This window comes from Oncorhynchus kisutch, linkage group LG5, assembly GCF_002021735.2.
Source record: "Oncorhynchus kisutch isolate 150728-3 linkage group LG5, Okis_V2, whole genome shotgun sequence".
In the NCBI taxonomy this organism is placed as follows: Eukaryota; Metazoa; Chordata; class Actinopteri; order Salmoniformes; family Salmonidae; genus Oncorhynchus; species Oncorhynchus kisutch.
In genome coordinates, this window is record NC_034178.2 from 9,424,583 (window position 1) to 9,437,408 (window position 12,826).

Below are 12,826 nucleotides of genomic sequence, written 5' to 3' on the forward strand. Positions count from 1 at the left end.
GACTTACAGATGGTTACCCCAAGGATGAAATGATTTACAGATGGAAAAGGAACTCCATCGAAACCTCAGACCAGAAGTACTGGCGCCTCTACCAGTTTGACTTTATGGGCCTGCGGAATACCACAGACGTCCTAAAAACAACAGCAGGTACAGTAAATTAGTTATCGTACATTTAATACCCAAACAGCTGACCTGTTTTTCACAACCAATAAAATAAATCCTCATCACAGCCCTGCATTGGCTCCTGTGTTCTCCATCCCATTTCTCTCTGAATTATTAGATACTGATTCCAAGGAAAAAGGACAACGTGCTATTTTTAGCTGTTTTTTAATAAAATGATCTACATTTACTGTAAATGATCTGTCATATTCTCCTGTCTGTTAGCAGCGGGAGACAGCAGGCATTACCAGCTGGTGTCTTGAGGTCTGGTGCCACCACTCTGGCTTAAGTCAATTGCTTTTCCAGTCTTTGTAAACTATCGCATTGCAAAGACAATTGCTTTGCCAGTTTTGCAAGATATTGCCAGAGAGCAAAGACAATACCTTTTCTTGGAAGATAGTCAAGATATGTAGTTTTATTGTCCCATGGAAATGACAAAGACAGCATTTGGCAGGGCAGAAAACAAGTTGAAATTGCACTTAGGAGTAGTACTCTGGTAGTAGACTTAGAAGTAGTTCTGTGGTAGTAGATTTAGGAGTAGTAATTTGGTAGTAGATTTAGGAGCTGTACTCTGGTAGTAGACTAACATGCTGACCAGACCGGACACGTCCCGTGCGTGAGCGTCGCAAAATAAATGTAGAAATCCAAGTTATTCAATTATTGCACCCACTGTTCGCGCGCGCCAACGAGCGTCTGCAATGCCAAGATCTAAAATAGAACGCCTTTCTATTTCTGACGCAGATCGCGCTGAAAGTCCTGCCTCTCCCATCTTCTCATTGGTTTATAGAAGCAGGTACCCATGTGCCATCTCCTCATTGGTTATGCCCATGTGGGTGATTGAAAGACGAACTGTTTTGCCAGTCGTCATAGTAATACTATGAAAGTTTAGATGCGATCACCATATAAGTTCAAAGATTAAAAAGCCTGGGAGGAGAAATTACTAGAAACGATTCGGGTTGGCCATTTTATGTGTGCATCAATTGTCGGAGTAGAGGACCTTGTGCATTTCAGGTAAAATAACAACCCAATGTTTATATCTCAGGACAAATTAGCTAGCAACAGCAAGCTAGTTAAATAGGACAAATTAGCTAGCAAGTGCAAGCTAACTAGCTAAATTGCCATACTTGTTTAATGCTTTTCGACCTGTCCCCAAATGAATCTCATTGGTTCAGAGTTTGTTTTGATATTTTAACCTGCGTGTCGTGATTGCGTTTGGTGTGGGCGGACAAAATAAATGTATGCACGATAGCGCATGCGTGCAGCCGGTTTTGGTTCTGTGTTAGGAGTAGTACTGTGGTAGTAGACTTAGGAGTAGTACTTTGGTAGTAGATTTAGGAGTAGTACTTTGGTAGTAGATGTAGGAGTAATCCTGTGGTAGTAGATTTAGGTGTAGTACTTTGGTAGTAGACGTAGGAGTAGTACTGTGGTGATAGTGAACTTAAGAGTAGTGCTCAGGGAGTAGACGTTGTCTTTATCATTCACTGTGTAATAAAATAGTGCACAATGAAAGTGCATTTACCTGTTTTCATAATTCAATGTGACATTTAACATATTGTTTCTCTGTAGGCTGCTTGAAGCTTATCAGTAGTCCCATCCGGTATAAAGGCAAACATATTTTTATACAAACCATCAGGATTAAAGATTCAAAATATTGAATTATTCACTTAAATTATTTTCAGAGGCCTAGGATGTGGTTTGGTTTTAATACTGAATTCTACATCTATTTATTTCCAACCATCATTCCTTGCGACTAAGGTCGTGTTTTACAAACAGGTATCTAATTATACTCATGAGTGGTGCTTGCTGGAATGACTTTGCAATACATTTTTAATGCATTCGTGACAGCATCGAAGATTAATGTAGCAGCGTTTTAAGGGGCTGATAAATTGATCTCGTGTATGAATCCTCAAGCTGTAATTAACCCATATTGACCCTATTCTCAAATTTCATAGGTGACATTGTTCATGCTGTACTTTATTCCTTTTGGAGAACGATGATTTCATATCCATTTTGAAAAGAAAGTCTTGAAGACTTGTCTTGAAAACTCAGGTGATCCAATAAATGATGTATTCTGCGTATGGTGCACTGTGACACAAGTCCACATTCTGAGTGGAGAACTCATGAAAGCCAGAGTTCTTCCACAGATCTTCCCTCAGTTCTGTTCAAGGAAATTAGATGTTTCTCATCTTGTTTTCACTTTTTCTTGACTCCCAGCTTGCATCATGCTGCATGATGATTAGCTAGCTTGCTCCTACAGCTAAAAATAGCATGTCATTAATTTACATCTCGACAAACTCGGGAAAACAAAGCGTTAAATTTCTTCTTGTTGTTTTTCATCCAGCATGAAATGAATAGGTATTGTGCTGTAGCGTGGTAATGAGGAAAATGGCGAGTGGACAGTTCCCATGCCACCTTGCCATCAGGGACTTCTGGTTCTACTGCTGTTATATCTGCCTCCTTTTTTTCTATTGTCACAGCATCCCTCTTCAAAACCCACCAAAGTAGACTCCCTGAAGCATTGTGTATGGTGCCATCTTCTGTGGTTCCCCCTGATGCTATATCTCATGATTCTCTCTCTCTTTCTCCCACCCTCCACCCCTCTCTCCCTCCCCATGCTGGCTTGTTCTTGTTCCACCTGATGCTCTGATTCTCCCTCAATCTCTCTCTTTCTCCCACCCTCCACCCCTCTCTCCCTCCCCATGCTGGCTTGTTCTTGTTCCACCTGACGCTCTGATTCTCCCTCAATCGCTCTTTTTCTCCCTCACTCCCCCCCACTCTCTTCCTCCTTAACTTGCTCCCTCCCCCTCTCGCCCCCCCTCTCCCAGGTGATTATGTGGTCATGACAGTGTACTTTGACCTGAGCAGGAGAATGGGTTATTTCACCATCCAGACCTACATCCCCTGTATCCTCACCGTGGTGCTCTCCTGGGTCTCCTTCTGGATCAATAGTGATGCCGCCCCTGCCAGAACAGCACTAGGTACCTGATCTGAAGAATACCATTTGGCAGGATACACACTGATGTGATAATAAGTAGATGAAGAACCCCAAGGATTCAATCAAACCTGTTCCACCAGTGTTTATGTAGTGCACTGTATGTGTTCAGAAATGACTACCTCTGCATGTGTTATTCTGTAAGGGGAAAAAATACGGCTGAGTCTAGCTGGTTGGTTGAAAAGAAGGGTACCACAATGGCAGATTGCATGAAAAATCGATATTTTATTGTTTAGACCAGAGACCAATTACGCAATGTTATGTTCTGCTTTTCAGATTCTTGTACCATTTTATTTTGTATATGCGATGTGCTTGTAATTAATCAAGGCTTAACAATCACCTTTTTTGTTTACTCTTGTAATTCATTCATGATTTCCCCCCGCCGATGCATGCTTTCCATTAGTGCATGTGCATTCGTCTGGATTATGTAGTTGAAGGTGATTTGGAGTTTGAGTTGAACTTTGCGGTAAGTACGATTCAATTCCTCCAGACAGCTCTTGTAGGTGACCTTGACCAAGTCATTTTTTGTCTTCAAGGTCAAATATATCACATTTTGTCCAAATTACAGTATTAGCATTATACATGACCTTTAACTAAGTGACAACACAACCACATTTGCAATGGTGGTTAAACAAGTCGAAGCTTAAAGTGTATTAACGAGTCCGTTTCATAACCAAACCATCCTTGAACCACCAGAATCACATTGAATAGTCTCCCTCGGCGGTCTTGACACCTGTTACGACACCGTACAAAGATAAGCCCGGAAACATGTTTGTCTTTCCCCTTGCTAACAGGTAAGGATGCTGAATGTAGGAGTAAAGATAAATATCCCATTCTCGTTGACAAAAGAAGTCATTTAGTGTCTATTCTGGGGCACAAAAGCGCAGCGTTGATTTTCCGGGCCTCCCCGCTGATCGATAGCGGGTTGAAAAGAAAGAGGAGTGATAAGGAAAATGGGCTCTGACTGCAAAGAGCAGGAGATATGTCAGAGTGGCTGGTGGTGGTGGTAGGGGGCTAAGGAGGAGGCAGGTGCTGACATGCAGGTGCCCCCTGAGGGTGTAGTGTGGTTTGGTGGCAGTGACTGGGTCTACTGGGTGACATTCCCAAAGAGCCAGGTTCACAAGGGCCACCACAGATGGTAATGACTATCAGGCTATACCTGACAGGGAGTAAGTCATTACCATCTGTGGTAGCCCTATCAGGCTATACCTGACAGGGAGTAAGGGCCACCACAGATGGTAATGACTATCAGGCTATACCTGACAGGGAGTAAGGGATAGGGATGCTCACTTTCTTTTCTCTCTCTCTTTCTTTCTCTGTGTCACGACAGCACTGTAGACTATCTTTGTACAATGTTCTTTCTATCTGTTTATTTTCTATGTGCTGTATCTGTTCATATGACATCTATGGGTCTTTGTGTCCCTAATTTAGTGTAGGTGTACTGACATCTTTCCACATGCATTCTTTGTATCTATATTATTTTCTGTTCTTTTAAGAATTTTTCTACGATACTTTTTTGTCATTTATTACATTTTTGCCATTTTATTTAGAGGAACCAGTTAAAGTTGCTCTTACACCTTGCCTGTTTGAAAGTTAAGAAGGAACTCTGCTGACTAAGTGCCAAAGTATGTATAGAAGGTAAGGGAAATAGGTGAAGGTAATCATCGTGGCCAGCAGAGTCTGAAGGAAGGGGGGATTGAGTATGAAATATCAGCTCAAAATAGATGGGCCTTCTTGTCTCCATGGTAACTGCTAGGAAACAGCACCACATTCAGTCATCAAATGAGAGGTTCCTGGTGATGTGCATAAAAGAGCGAGAGAAAGTGTATGTGTGTTTGTGTGTACTGTATATAGAGTGTGTGTGCATATGAGTGTGTGTGCGTGTCACACCCATCACTTTATATCAAAGGCTCTATACATGCAAAATCTCAGCCGGTACATTTAGCTCACTTTTCACTATATATACTCAACAAAAATATAAATGCAACATGTAAAGGGATGGTCTCATGTTTCATGAGCTGAAATAAAAGATCCCAGAAATTTTCTACAAGCACAAAAATCTTATTTCTCTCAAATGTTGTGCACAAATGGGTTAATGAGCATATCAAGAAGTTGATTTAACAGCATGATCATTACACAGGTGCACATTGTGCTGGAGAGAACAAAAGGCCACTTTTAAATGTGCACATATGTCTCAAGTTTTGAGGGAGTGTGCAGTTAGCATGCTGACTGCAGAAATTTCCACCAGAGCTGTTGCCAGATAATTTAATGTTCATTTCTCTACCATAAACTGCCTCCAACGTCGTTTTAGAGAATTTGGCAGTACGTCCAACCGGCCTCGCAACCGCAGACCAACGTGTAACCACGCCAGTCTTAGACCTCCACGTTCGACTTCTTCACATACGGGATCCTCTGAGGTGTGGTGCTGAGGAGTATTTCTGTCTGTAATAAAGCCCTTTTGTGGGGAAAAGCTCATTCTGATTGGCTGGGCCTGGCTCCCCTGTGGGTGGGCCTATGTTTTCCTAGGCCCACCTATGGCTGCACCCCTGCCGAGTCATGTGAAATCCATAGATTAGGGCCAAATGAATTTATTTCAATTGACTGATTCCCTCATATGAACTGTAACTCAGTAAAATCGTTGAACTTGTTGCATGTTGCCTTCATATTTTTGTTCAGTATATTTAAGCACTGACAATGTATTGATGTAAAAGTCCATTTATTTCTAAAGCTAAAACCCTCGGGAATTGATCAAATATCTTAAAAACGTATTTGCTAAATATATTCAGACTATTGCCAGAGAAAAATATTGCAGTCGTTTTGCCAAGAGCGATATCAAACAGCTAGTACAGGGTGGCAGGTAGGCTAGCAGTTAAGAGTGTTGGGCCAGTAACCGAAAGGTCGCTGGTTCGAATCCCCAAGCAAACTAGGTGAACAATCTGTGTTATGACGCTGACTTTGTCCTTTCAGGTATCACCACTGTGTTGACAATGACCACCCTTAGTACAGTGGCCAGGACGTCCCTACCCAGAGTCTCCTATGTGACGGCCATGGATCTCTTCGTCACTGTGTGCTTCTTGTTTGTTTTTGCGGCCATGATGGAGTACGCCATCCAAAACTACTACGCCTACAGGGCACAGAAGCCCCGCTACAACAAGACAAACAAGACACAGAGACTGGTGAGCTTTCCTCCGTACCATGTAATGATGTAATGGTGTACTTTTCCTCCGTACCATGTAATGGTGTACCTTTAGTCCATATGACGAAACGGTGTAACTTTTCTCGATGCAGTGTAATGCTGTTATAGACATGGACCGAGGTTGTGTGTGTTGTCACAGTCAATAGCTCTAGCCATGGTAGCAATTATGGTCACAGTGGGTGGAGGTCTAGTCCATCCTTCATATCTCCATCCTCTTGCATCAGTCGCACTGTGCACGGGCTGTGATAGTATTGCAGTCAGTGTCTCTGGCCTGCATGGTAGCAAATTGGGAGGTTGCCCCCCCGGTGAGGGTTGAGGTCTGGTCTATCCCCCATCCTTCATATATCCATCCTCTTGCACTAGCTACCGGTCACAGAGTGTACTTGGTAAATGCCGTGTCATGTCATCATGTCATGTCGTGTAAGTGCTGTCGAGCCAGTGAGTGAGTCCCAGCTTAGGTAGAGCACTAAAGCCGAGGGGTTCTATCTCATTGCCTGCCTGGGCTATGACAGCGTCCTGCTGGGTGTGGGAGGACACGGCCCGCTGCGGAGCTTTAATGCATGACAGCACAGCTCCACTCACAACGCATCAGCTCTCTTTCTCTCTTCATCTCTTTCTCTCTGTCTCTTTTCATCTTTCCATCTGTCTTTTTCCCTTGTTTGCCCACATGTATTTATTGTCTCCTGTCTGGCTTTTGTTGTCCCCCCGCCCCCTCCCTGTTGCCTCTCTCAATTAAATTCAATTCAAGGGGCTTTATTGGCATGGGAAACATATGTTAACATTGCCAAAGCAAGTGAAGTAGATAATATACAAAAGTGAAATAAACAATTAAAAATGAACAGTAAACATTACACTCACAGAAGTTCCAAAAGAATAGACATTTTTAAATGTCATATTATGTATATATACAGTGTTGTAACGAAGTACAAAAGGGAAAATAAATAAACATAAATATGTTGCCCTTTTCTTGTGGCAACAGTTCACAAATCTTGCTGCTGTGGTGGCACACTGTGGTATTTCACCCAATAGATATGGCAGTTTATCAAAATTGGGTTTGTTTTTCGAATTTGTTGTGGATCTGTGTAATCTGAGGGAAATATGTGTCTCTAATATGGTCATACATTTGGCAGGAGGTGAGGAAGTGCAGCTCAGTTTCCACCTCATTTTGTGGGCAGTGTGCACATAGTCTGTGTTCTCTTGAGAGCCAGGTCTGCCTACAGCGGCCTCTCTCAATAGTAAGGCTATGCTTACTGAGTCTGTACATAATCAAATCTTTCCTTAAGTTTGGGTCAGTCACAGTGGACAGGTATTCTGCCACTGTGTACTCTCTGTTTAGGGCTAAACAGTGTTCTAGTTTGCTCTGTTTTTGTTAATTACTTGACACACTGAAAATAATTATCTTTTTGTTTTCTCATGATTTGGTTGGGTCTAATTGTGTTGCTGTCCTGGGGCTCTGTTTGGTCTGTTTGGGTTTGTGAACAGAGCCCCAGGACCAGCTTGCTTAGGGGACTCTTCTCCAGGTTCATCTCTCTGTAGGTGATGGCTTTGTTATGGAAGGTTTGGGAATCGCTTCCTTTTAGGTGGTTGTAGAATTTAACGGCTCTTTTCTGGATTTTGATAATTAGCGGGTATCAGCCTAATTCTGCTCTGCATGCATTATTTGGTGCTTTACAAGGATATTTTTGCAGAATTCTGCATGCAGAGTCTCAATTTGGTGTTTGTCCCATTTTGTGAATTCTTGGTTCACAACCATGAAGGGCAATGGGTTCTATAACTGATTCAAGTATTTTTTAGCCAGATCCTAATTTGTATGTCGAATTTTATGTTCCTTTTCATGGCATAGAATGCCCTTCTTGCCTTGTCTCTCAGATTGTTCACAGCTTTGTGGAAGTTACCTGATGTTTAGGCCAAGGTATGTATAGTTTTTCGTGTGCTCTGGGGCAGCATGGCTAGATGGAATTAGTATATGTGGTCCTGGTGATTTTGGACCGTTTTTGGAACACGATTATTTTGGTCTTACTGAGATTTACTGTCAGGGCCCAGGTCTGGCAGAATCTGCAGACGATCTAGGTGCTGCTGTAAGCTCTCCTTGGTTGGTGACAGAAGAACCAGATCATCAGCAAACAGTGGACATTTGACTTAAGATTCTAGTAGGGTGAGCCCGGGTGTTGCAGACTGTTCTAGTGCCCTCGCCAATTCATTGATATATATGTTGAAGAGGGTGGGGCTTAAGCTGCATCCCTGTATGAGGTCTTCCTTCCTCTGCCCCCTCCCCACATTTCTTGCCCTACCTCCTCTCTCACACTCCCTCTCTTTTTCTCCCTTTATCGCTTACACATCTAAGGAGATGGCCTTCCTCTGTCCCCTCCCACAGACCTACTCGATGCTAGACATGGGGCCCAGGTCCCCCACCACCGTGGTACCATTGAACAACAACTACTCATACTGGCAGGACTATGAGGACGTGTACGAGTGTCTGGACGGGAAGGACTGCCAGAGCTTCTTCTGCTGTTACGAGGAGTGTAAGGGGGGAGGGTGGAGGAAAGGACGCATCCATGTCGACATTAAGGAGCTGGACGTTTACTCGAGAGTCTTCTTCCCTACGTCGTTCCTCCTGTTCAACATCGTCTACTGGGTCTCTTATCTCTACCTTTAGCAGTTTCAGTTGGATTTGATAGAATTCGTTTGGACAAGTATGGAAAGACTCAAATGGGAAGAGGAGATGTCACAAGACATAAGATGTCACTCAGTGGCAGCTTTGTGCACGTTGACACTTGATTGGTTGGTGGGTTAGTGTAGCCAACCAATAGACAGCTGTGAGACCCTAACACCAGGATGCTAGCCAGATAAGAGATAATGAAGCATCCATAGTGCCTTCTTCAGGAAGGGGCCATCACCTATACAGAGGTGCAATAAGGGGACTAGAAGCTTTGGAGTTTTTCCTACATAGGTTATCCCACATCCGCCATTTCAACGCATGCTATACTGTTCATTAAAAACAATCAATAGTTAGGATGGACTGCACTACGAAATGATTCTATTGTTGCTTTGTATTTCTTAGTTAGTTGCATAGTCATTGCAAGCCATTTGAAATATATAGAACCTCAATATTATTTATTTTAGACATCAACATGATCTTAAAATATTAGGTCATTGATAACATTGATTTGGTTTAGATTAATATACATTTATATCATAAACATTTGAATTATGTTCCCTACCAAGGATGATATACAACAAGAACATGCATAGTATACCTACAACACACCATAACATAATAATTGAAAGATGAAAATACTATTGTAAAATAATGTATCTAATAAAGTTTTCTTTAGTAACAGAGTTTTCCAGAGAGTATTAATAGACTATTTGATAATTAAATACATTGTCTGAGGACTTGGAATGGTAAGGTTTCAAACTAAAGTAATATTGAGATGTTGTTTAATTCATTTACAGAATGTGGACATACATTTATCTCCATACAGCAGGCCGACAATACATCATAGGCTGAGGGCCAGGGTAGCATTTGGGTCAATACAGTACTGTATATATTGTGCTAGTATTCAGTACAGTAATAATACATTTTTTTTATGGTTTCTCTCCAGCAACACTATTGCTATTTTATTGAGTAAGAACATGTATAGCTCATCATACAGTAGCTGTTGTACGAAAACAGATAATAACATCACAAAGAATTGTGAAAGGTGTGTTTTTGGAGTTAAAAATAGTTTTATTTACTGTAAGTAACACTGTTGTTTCTGCAGTGGTGTGACTTAGAAGTATGGTAGAATCCTGTATTCTATGTTTTAAGAGAACGTGTATGTGAGAGATGTTTTCATGCTATTTCCATAGTTGAATGTAGATCATACTTTAGACCAACAACAAATAGTGGTTTTCAACTCTGTATAACGACACAAATATTGCACTTCATAAGTGTCTTAGTTTGATATAATGTATTTACAATAAATCAAACACTATTTTCTAAGTCTGATGGAACGCACCCTTTTGTTACAGCAGATCTGAGAGAACCACTGTCTTGGTACAGCTATGCTTTTTAGAGAATCCAGTCTGTGGTATTGCTTAAATTAATAAAATTATCTTTGCTCAAGGTCTGGAGTGTGTGTGCACATGTGTGTGTAGGTGCTTGCATTCACATGTAGGACATTTGAATCATTAGTAAACTGTGATCACACACACACACACACACACACACACTGTAGTTATTTAAATTGAAATATATTTCAAAATGCAGGAATGGTTTTGTCTCTGATGTGGTTGCGATAGCCCACTTTAAACCTCACACTGTGCATCCTGTTGTTTCGAAGTAGGGAGGCAAGAAAATGAAAAGTCATTATGCACAATAATCATACCTATTAGGAAGTAGGCTAAGGAAATCCAAAACAGACCCTTTTATTCCCACAGAAGGAAATTAACTCTACACACGATTCATGTCTATTGCAGAGTAGATCGTTATACAATTCGTGTCCCCATATAGAAATAACCAGATGTTATTGTTCAGGGCCTGTATTCACAACATTTCAGAGTAGCAGTGGAGATCATATGCACAGGGGACACCTGATCCTAGATCAGCACCTACTTTGAGATACTTTTTGAATACGGTCCCGGAGCTCACCACGGAATATGGATACCCCTGGTGTGTGTGTGTGTAAACATAGAGTGCCTTGCAAAAGTATTCAACCCCCTCAGCGTTTTTCCTATTTTGTTGGATTACAACCTGTCATTTCAATAGATTTTTATTTCATGTAATGGACATACACAAAATAGTCCAAATTGGTGAAGTGAAATGGAAAAAATAACTTTTCGAAATAATAAAAAACAGAAAAGTGGTGCGTGCATATGTATTCACCCCCTTTGCTATGAAGTGCCTAAATAAGATCTGGTGCGACCAATTACCTTCAGAAGTCACATAATTAGTCAAATAAAGTCCAGCTGTGTGCAATCTAAGTGTCAGTGTAGATCATGATCTCAATATATCTACACCTGTTCTGAAAGGCCCCAGAGTCTGCAACACCACTAAGCAAGGGGTACCACCAAGCAAGCGGCACCAGGAAGACCAAGGAGCTTTCCAAACAGGTCAGGGACAAAGTTGTGGAGAAGTACAGATGAGGGTTGGGTAATAAAAGAATATCTGAAACTTTGAACATCTCACAGAGCACCATTAAATCCATTATTAAAAAATGGAAAGAATATGGCACAACAAAAAACCTGCCAAGAGCGGGCTGCCCACCAAAACTCACAGACCAGGCAAGGAGGGCATTAATCAGAGAGGCAACAAAGAGACCAAAGATAACCCTGAAGGAGCTGCAAAGCTTCACAGCGGAGATTGGAGTATCTGTCCATAGGATCACTTAAGCCGTACATTCCTGGGCTTTACGGAAGATTGGCCAGAAAAAAACATTGGTGTTCGCCAAAAGGCATGTGGGAGACTCCCCAAACATATGGAAGTAGGTACTCTGGTCAGATGAGACTAAAATGTAGCTTTTTGGCCATCAAAGAAAACGCTACATCTACATCGCCCCGAGAATACCACTACCATCAGCATGGTAGTGGCAGCATCATGCTGTGGGGATGTTTTTCCTCAGCAGGGACTGGGAAACTAGTCAGAATTGAAGGAATAATGGATGACGCTAAATACAGGGAAAAATCTGTTTCAGTCTTTTTGAGACTGGGATGGAGATTCACCTTCCAGCAGGACAATGACACTAAGCATACTGCTAAAGCAACACTCGAGTGGTTTAAGGGGAAACATTTAAATGTCTTGGAATGACCTAAATGACATACCCAAATCTAACTGCCTGTAGCTCAGGCCCTGAAGCAATGATATGCATATTCGTGATACCATTTGAAAGGAAACACTTTGAAGTTTGTGGAAATGTGAATTGAATGTAAGAGAATATAACACAATAGATCTGGTAGAAGAAAATACAAATCATCTTTGAAATGCAAGTGAAAGGTCATAGTTCTAGCCATCACTCTGGTTGTAATTCCGATAGTGTCCCCAAGATGGCAGCAGTGTATGTGCAAAGTTTCAGATTGATAACTTTAAGTATGAGTGAACTACAAGAGTTTTAGTGTGAAGTCCCCAGAAACATTTGAGCAAATCGTGAAGGAGAAATTTGCGTTCATATTGATTTAGCATTCCAAGTATTAGTAGCCATATAAGTTCAACATTTACAAAACAACCAGTTTTCATAACTTCATAACTAACATAATGAAAAGGCATGCTGTTTTACAAGGTTAGTAGCTACATTTTATGACATTTACATGGTTTCTGGATACTATCTAGCTAGCTTTGTTTGACCCCGATTGGTGCTTATTTGACAAAGATACAGTCGTTTAAGTGATGGCCGCCCGCATCATCGGCGTGAATTTAGTAATGAATTTAATGGTGCTTTGTGGGATGTTCAACATTTTGGATATTTTTTTATAACCCAACCCTGATCTGTACTTCTCCACAA

At 41.4% G+C, this 12,826-nt stretch overlaps 1 protein-coding gene across 2 annotated transcripts in view; it reads left to right on the forward strand.

The window, feature by feature from the left end:
- The window catches only part of LOC109890610 (gamma-aminobutyric acid receptor subunit gamma-3), a 39,487-nt gene extending 29,030 nt beyond the window's left edge, over positions 1 to 10,457 (forward strand). Inside the window, exons 6-9 of one of the 2 annotated variants that reach the window (XM_031824357.1) lie at positions 10 to 147; positions 2,985 to 3,137; positions 6,119 to 6,327; positions 8,692 to 10,457. In XM_031824357.1, coding sequence (XP_031680217.1) covers positions 10 to 147; positions 2,985 to 3,137; positions 6,119 to 6,327; positions 8,692 to 9,003 — 812 coding nt within the window. In that variant the 3' untranslated portion in view covers positions 9,004 to 10,457. The remainder of the gene's footprint in view (positions 1 to 9; positions 148 to 2,984; positions 3,138 to 6,118; positions 6,328 to 8,691) is intronic. The other variant, XM_020482557.2, reaches the window with a different exon arrangement.
- Positions 10,458 to 12,826: the final 2,369 nt, after the last annotated feature.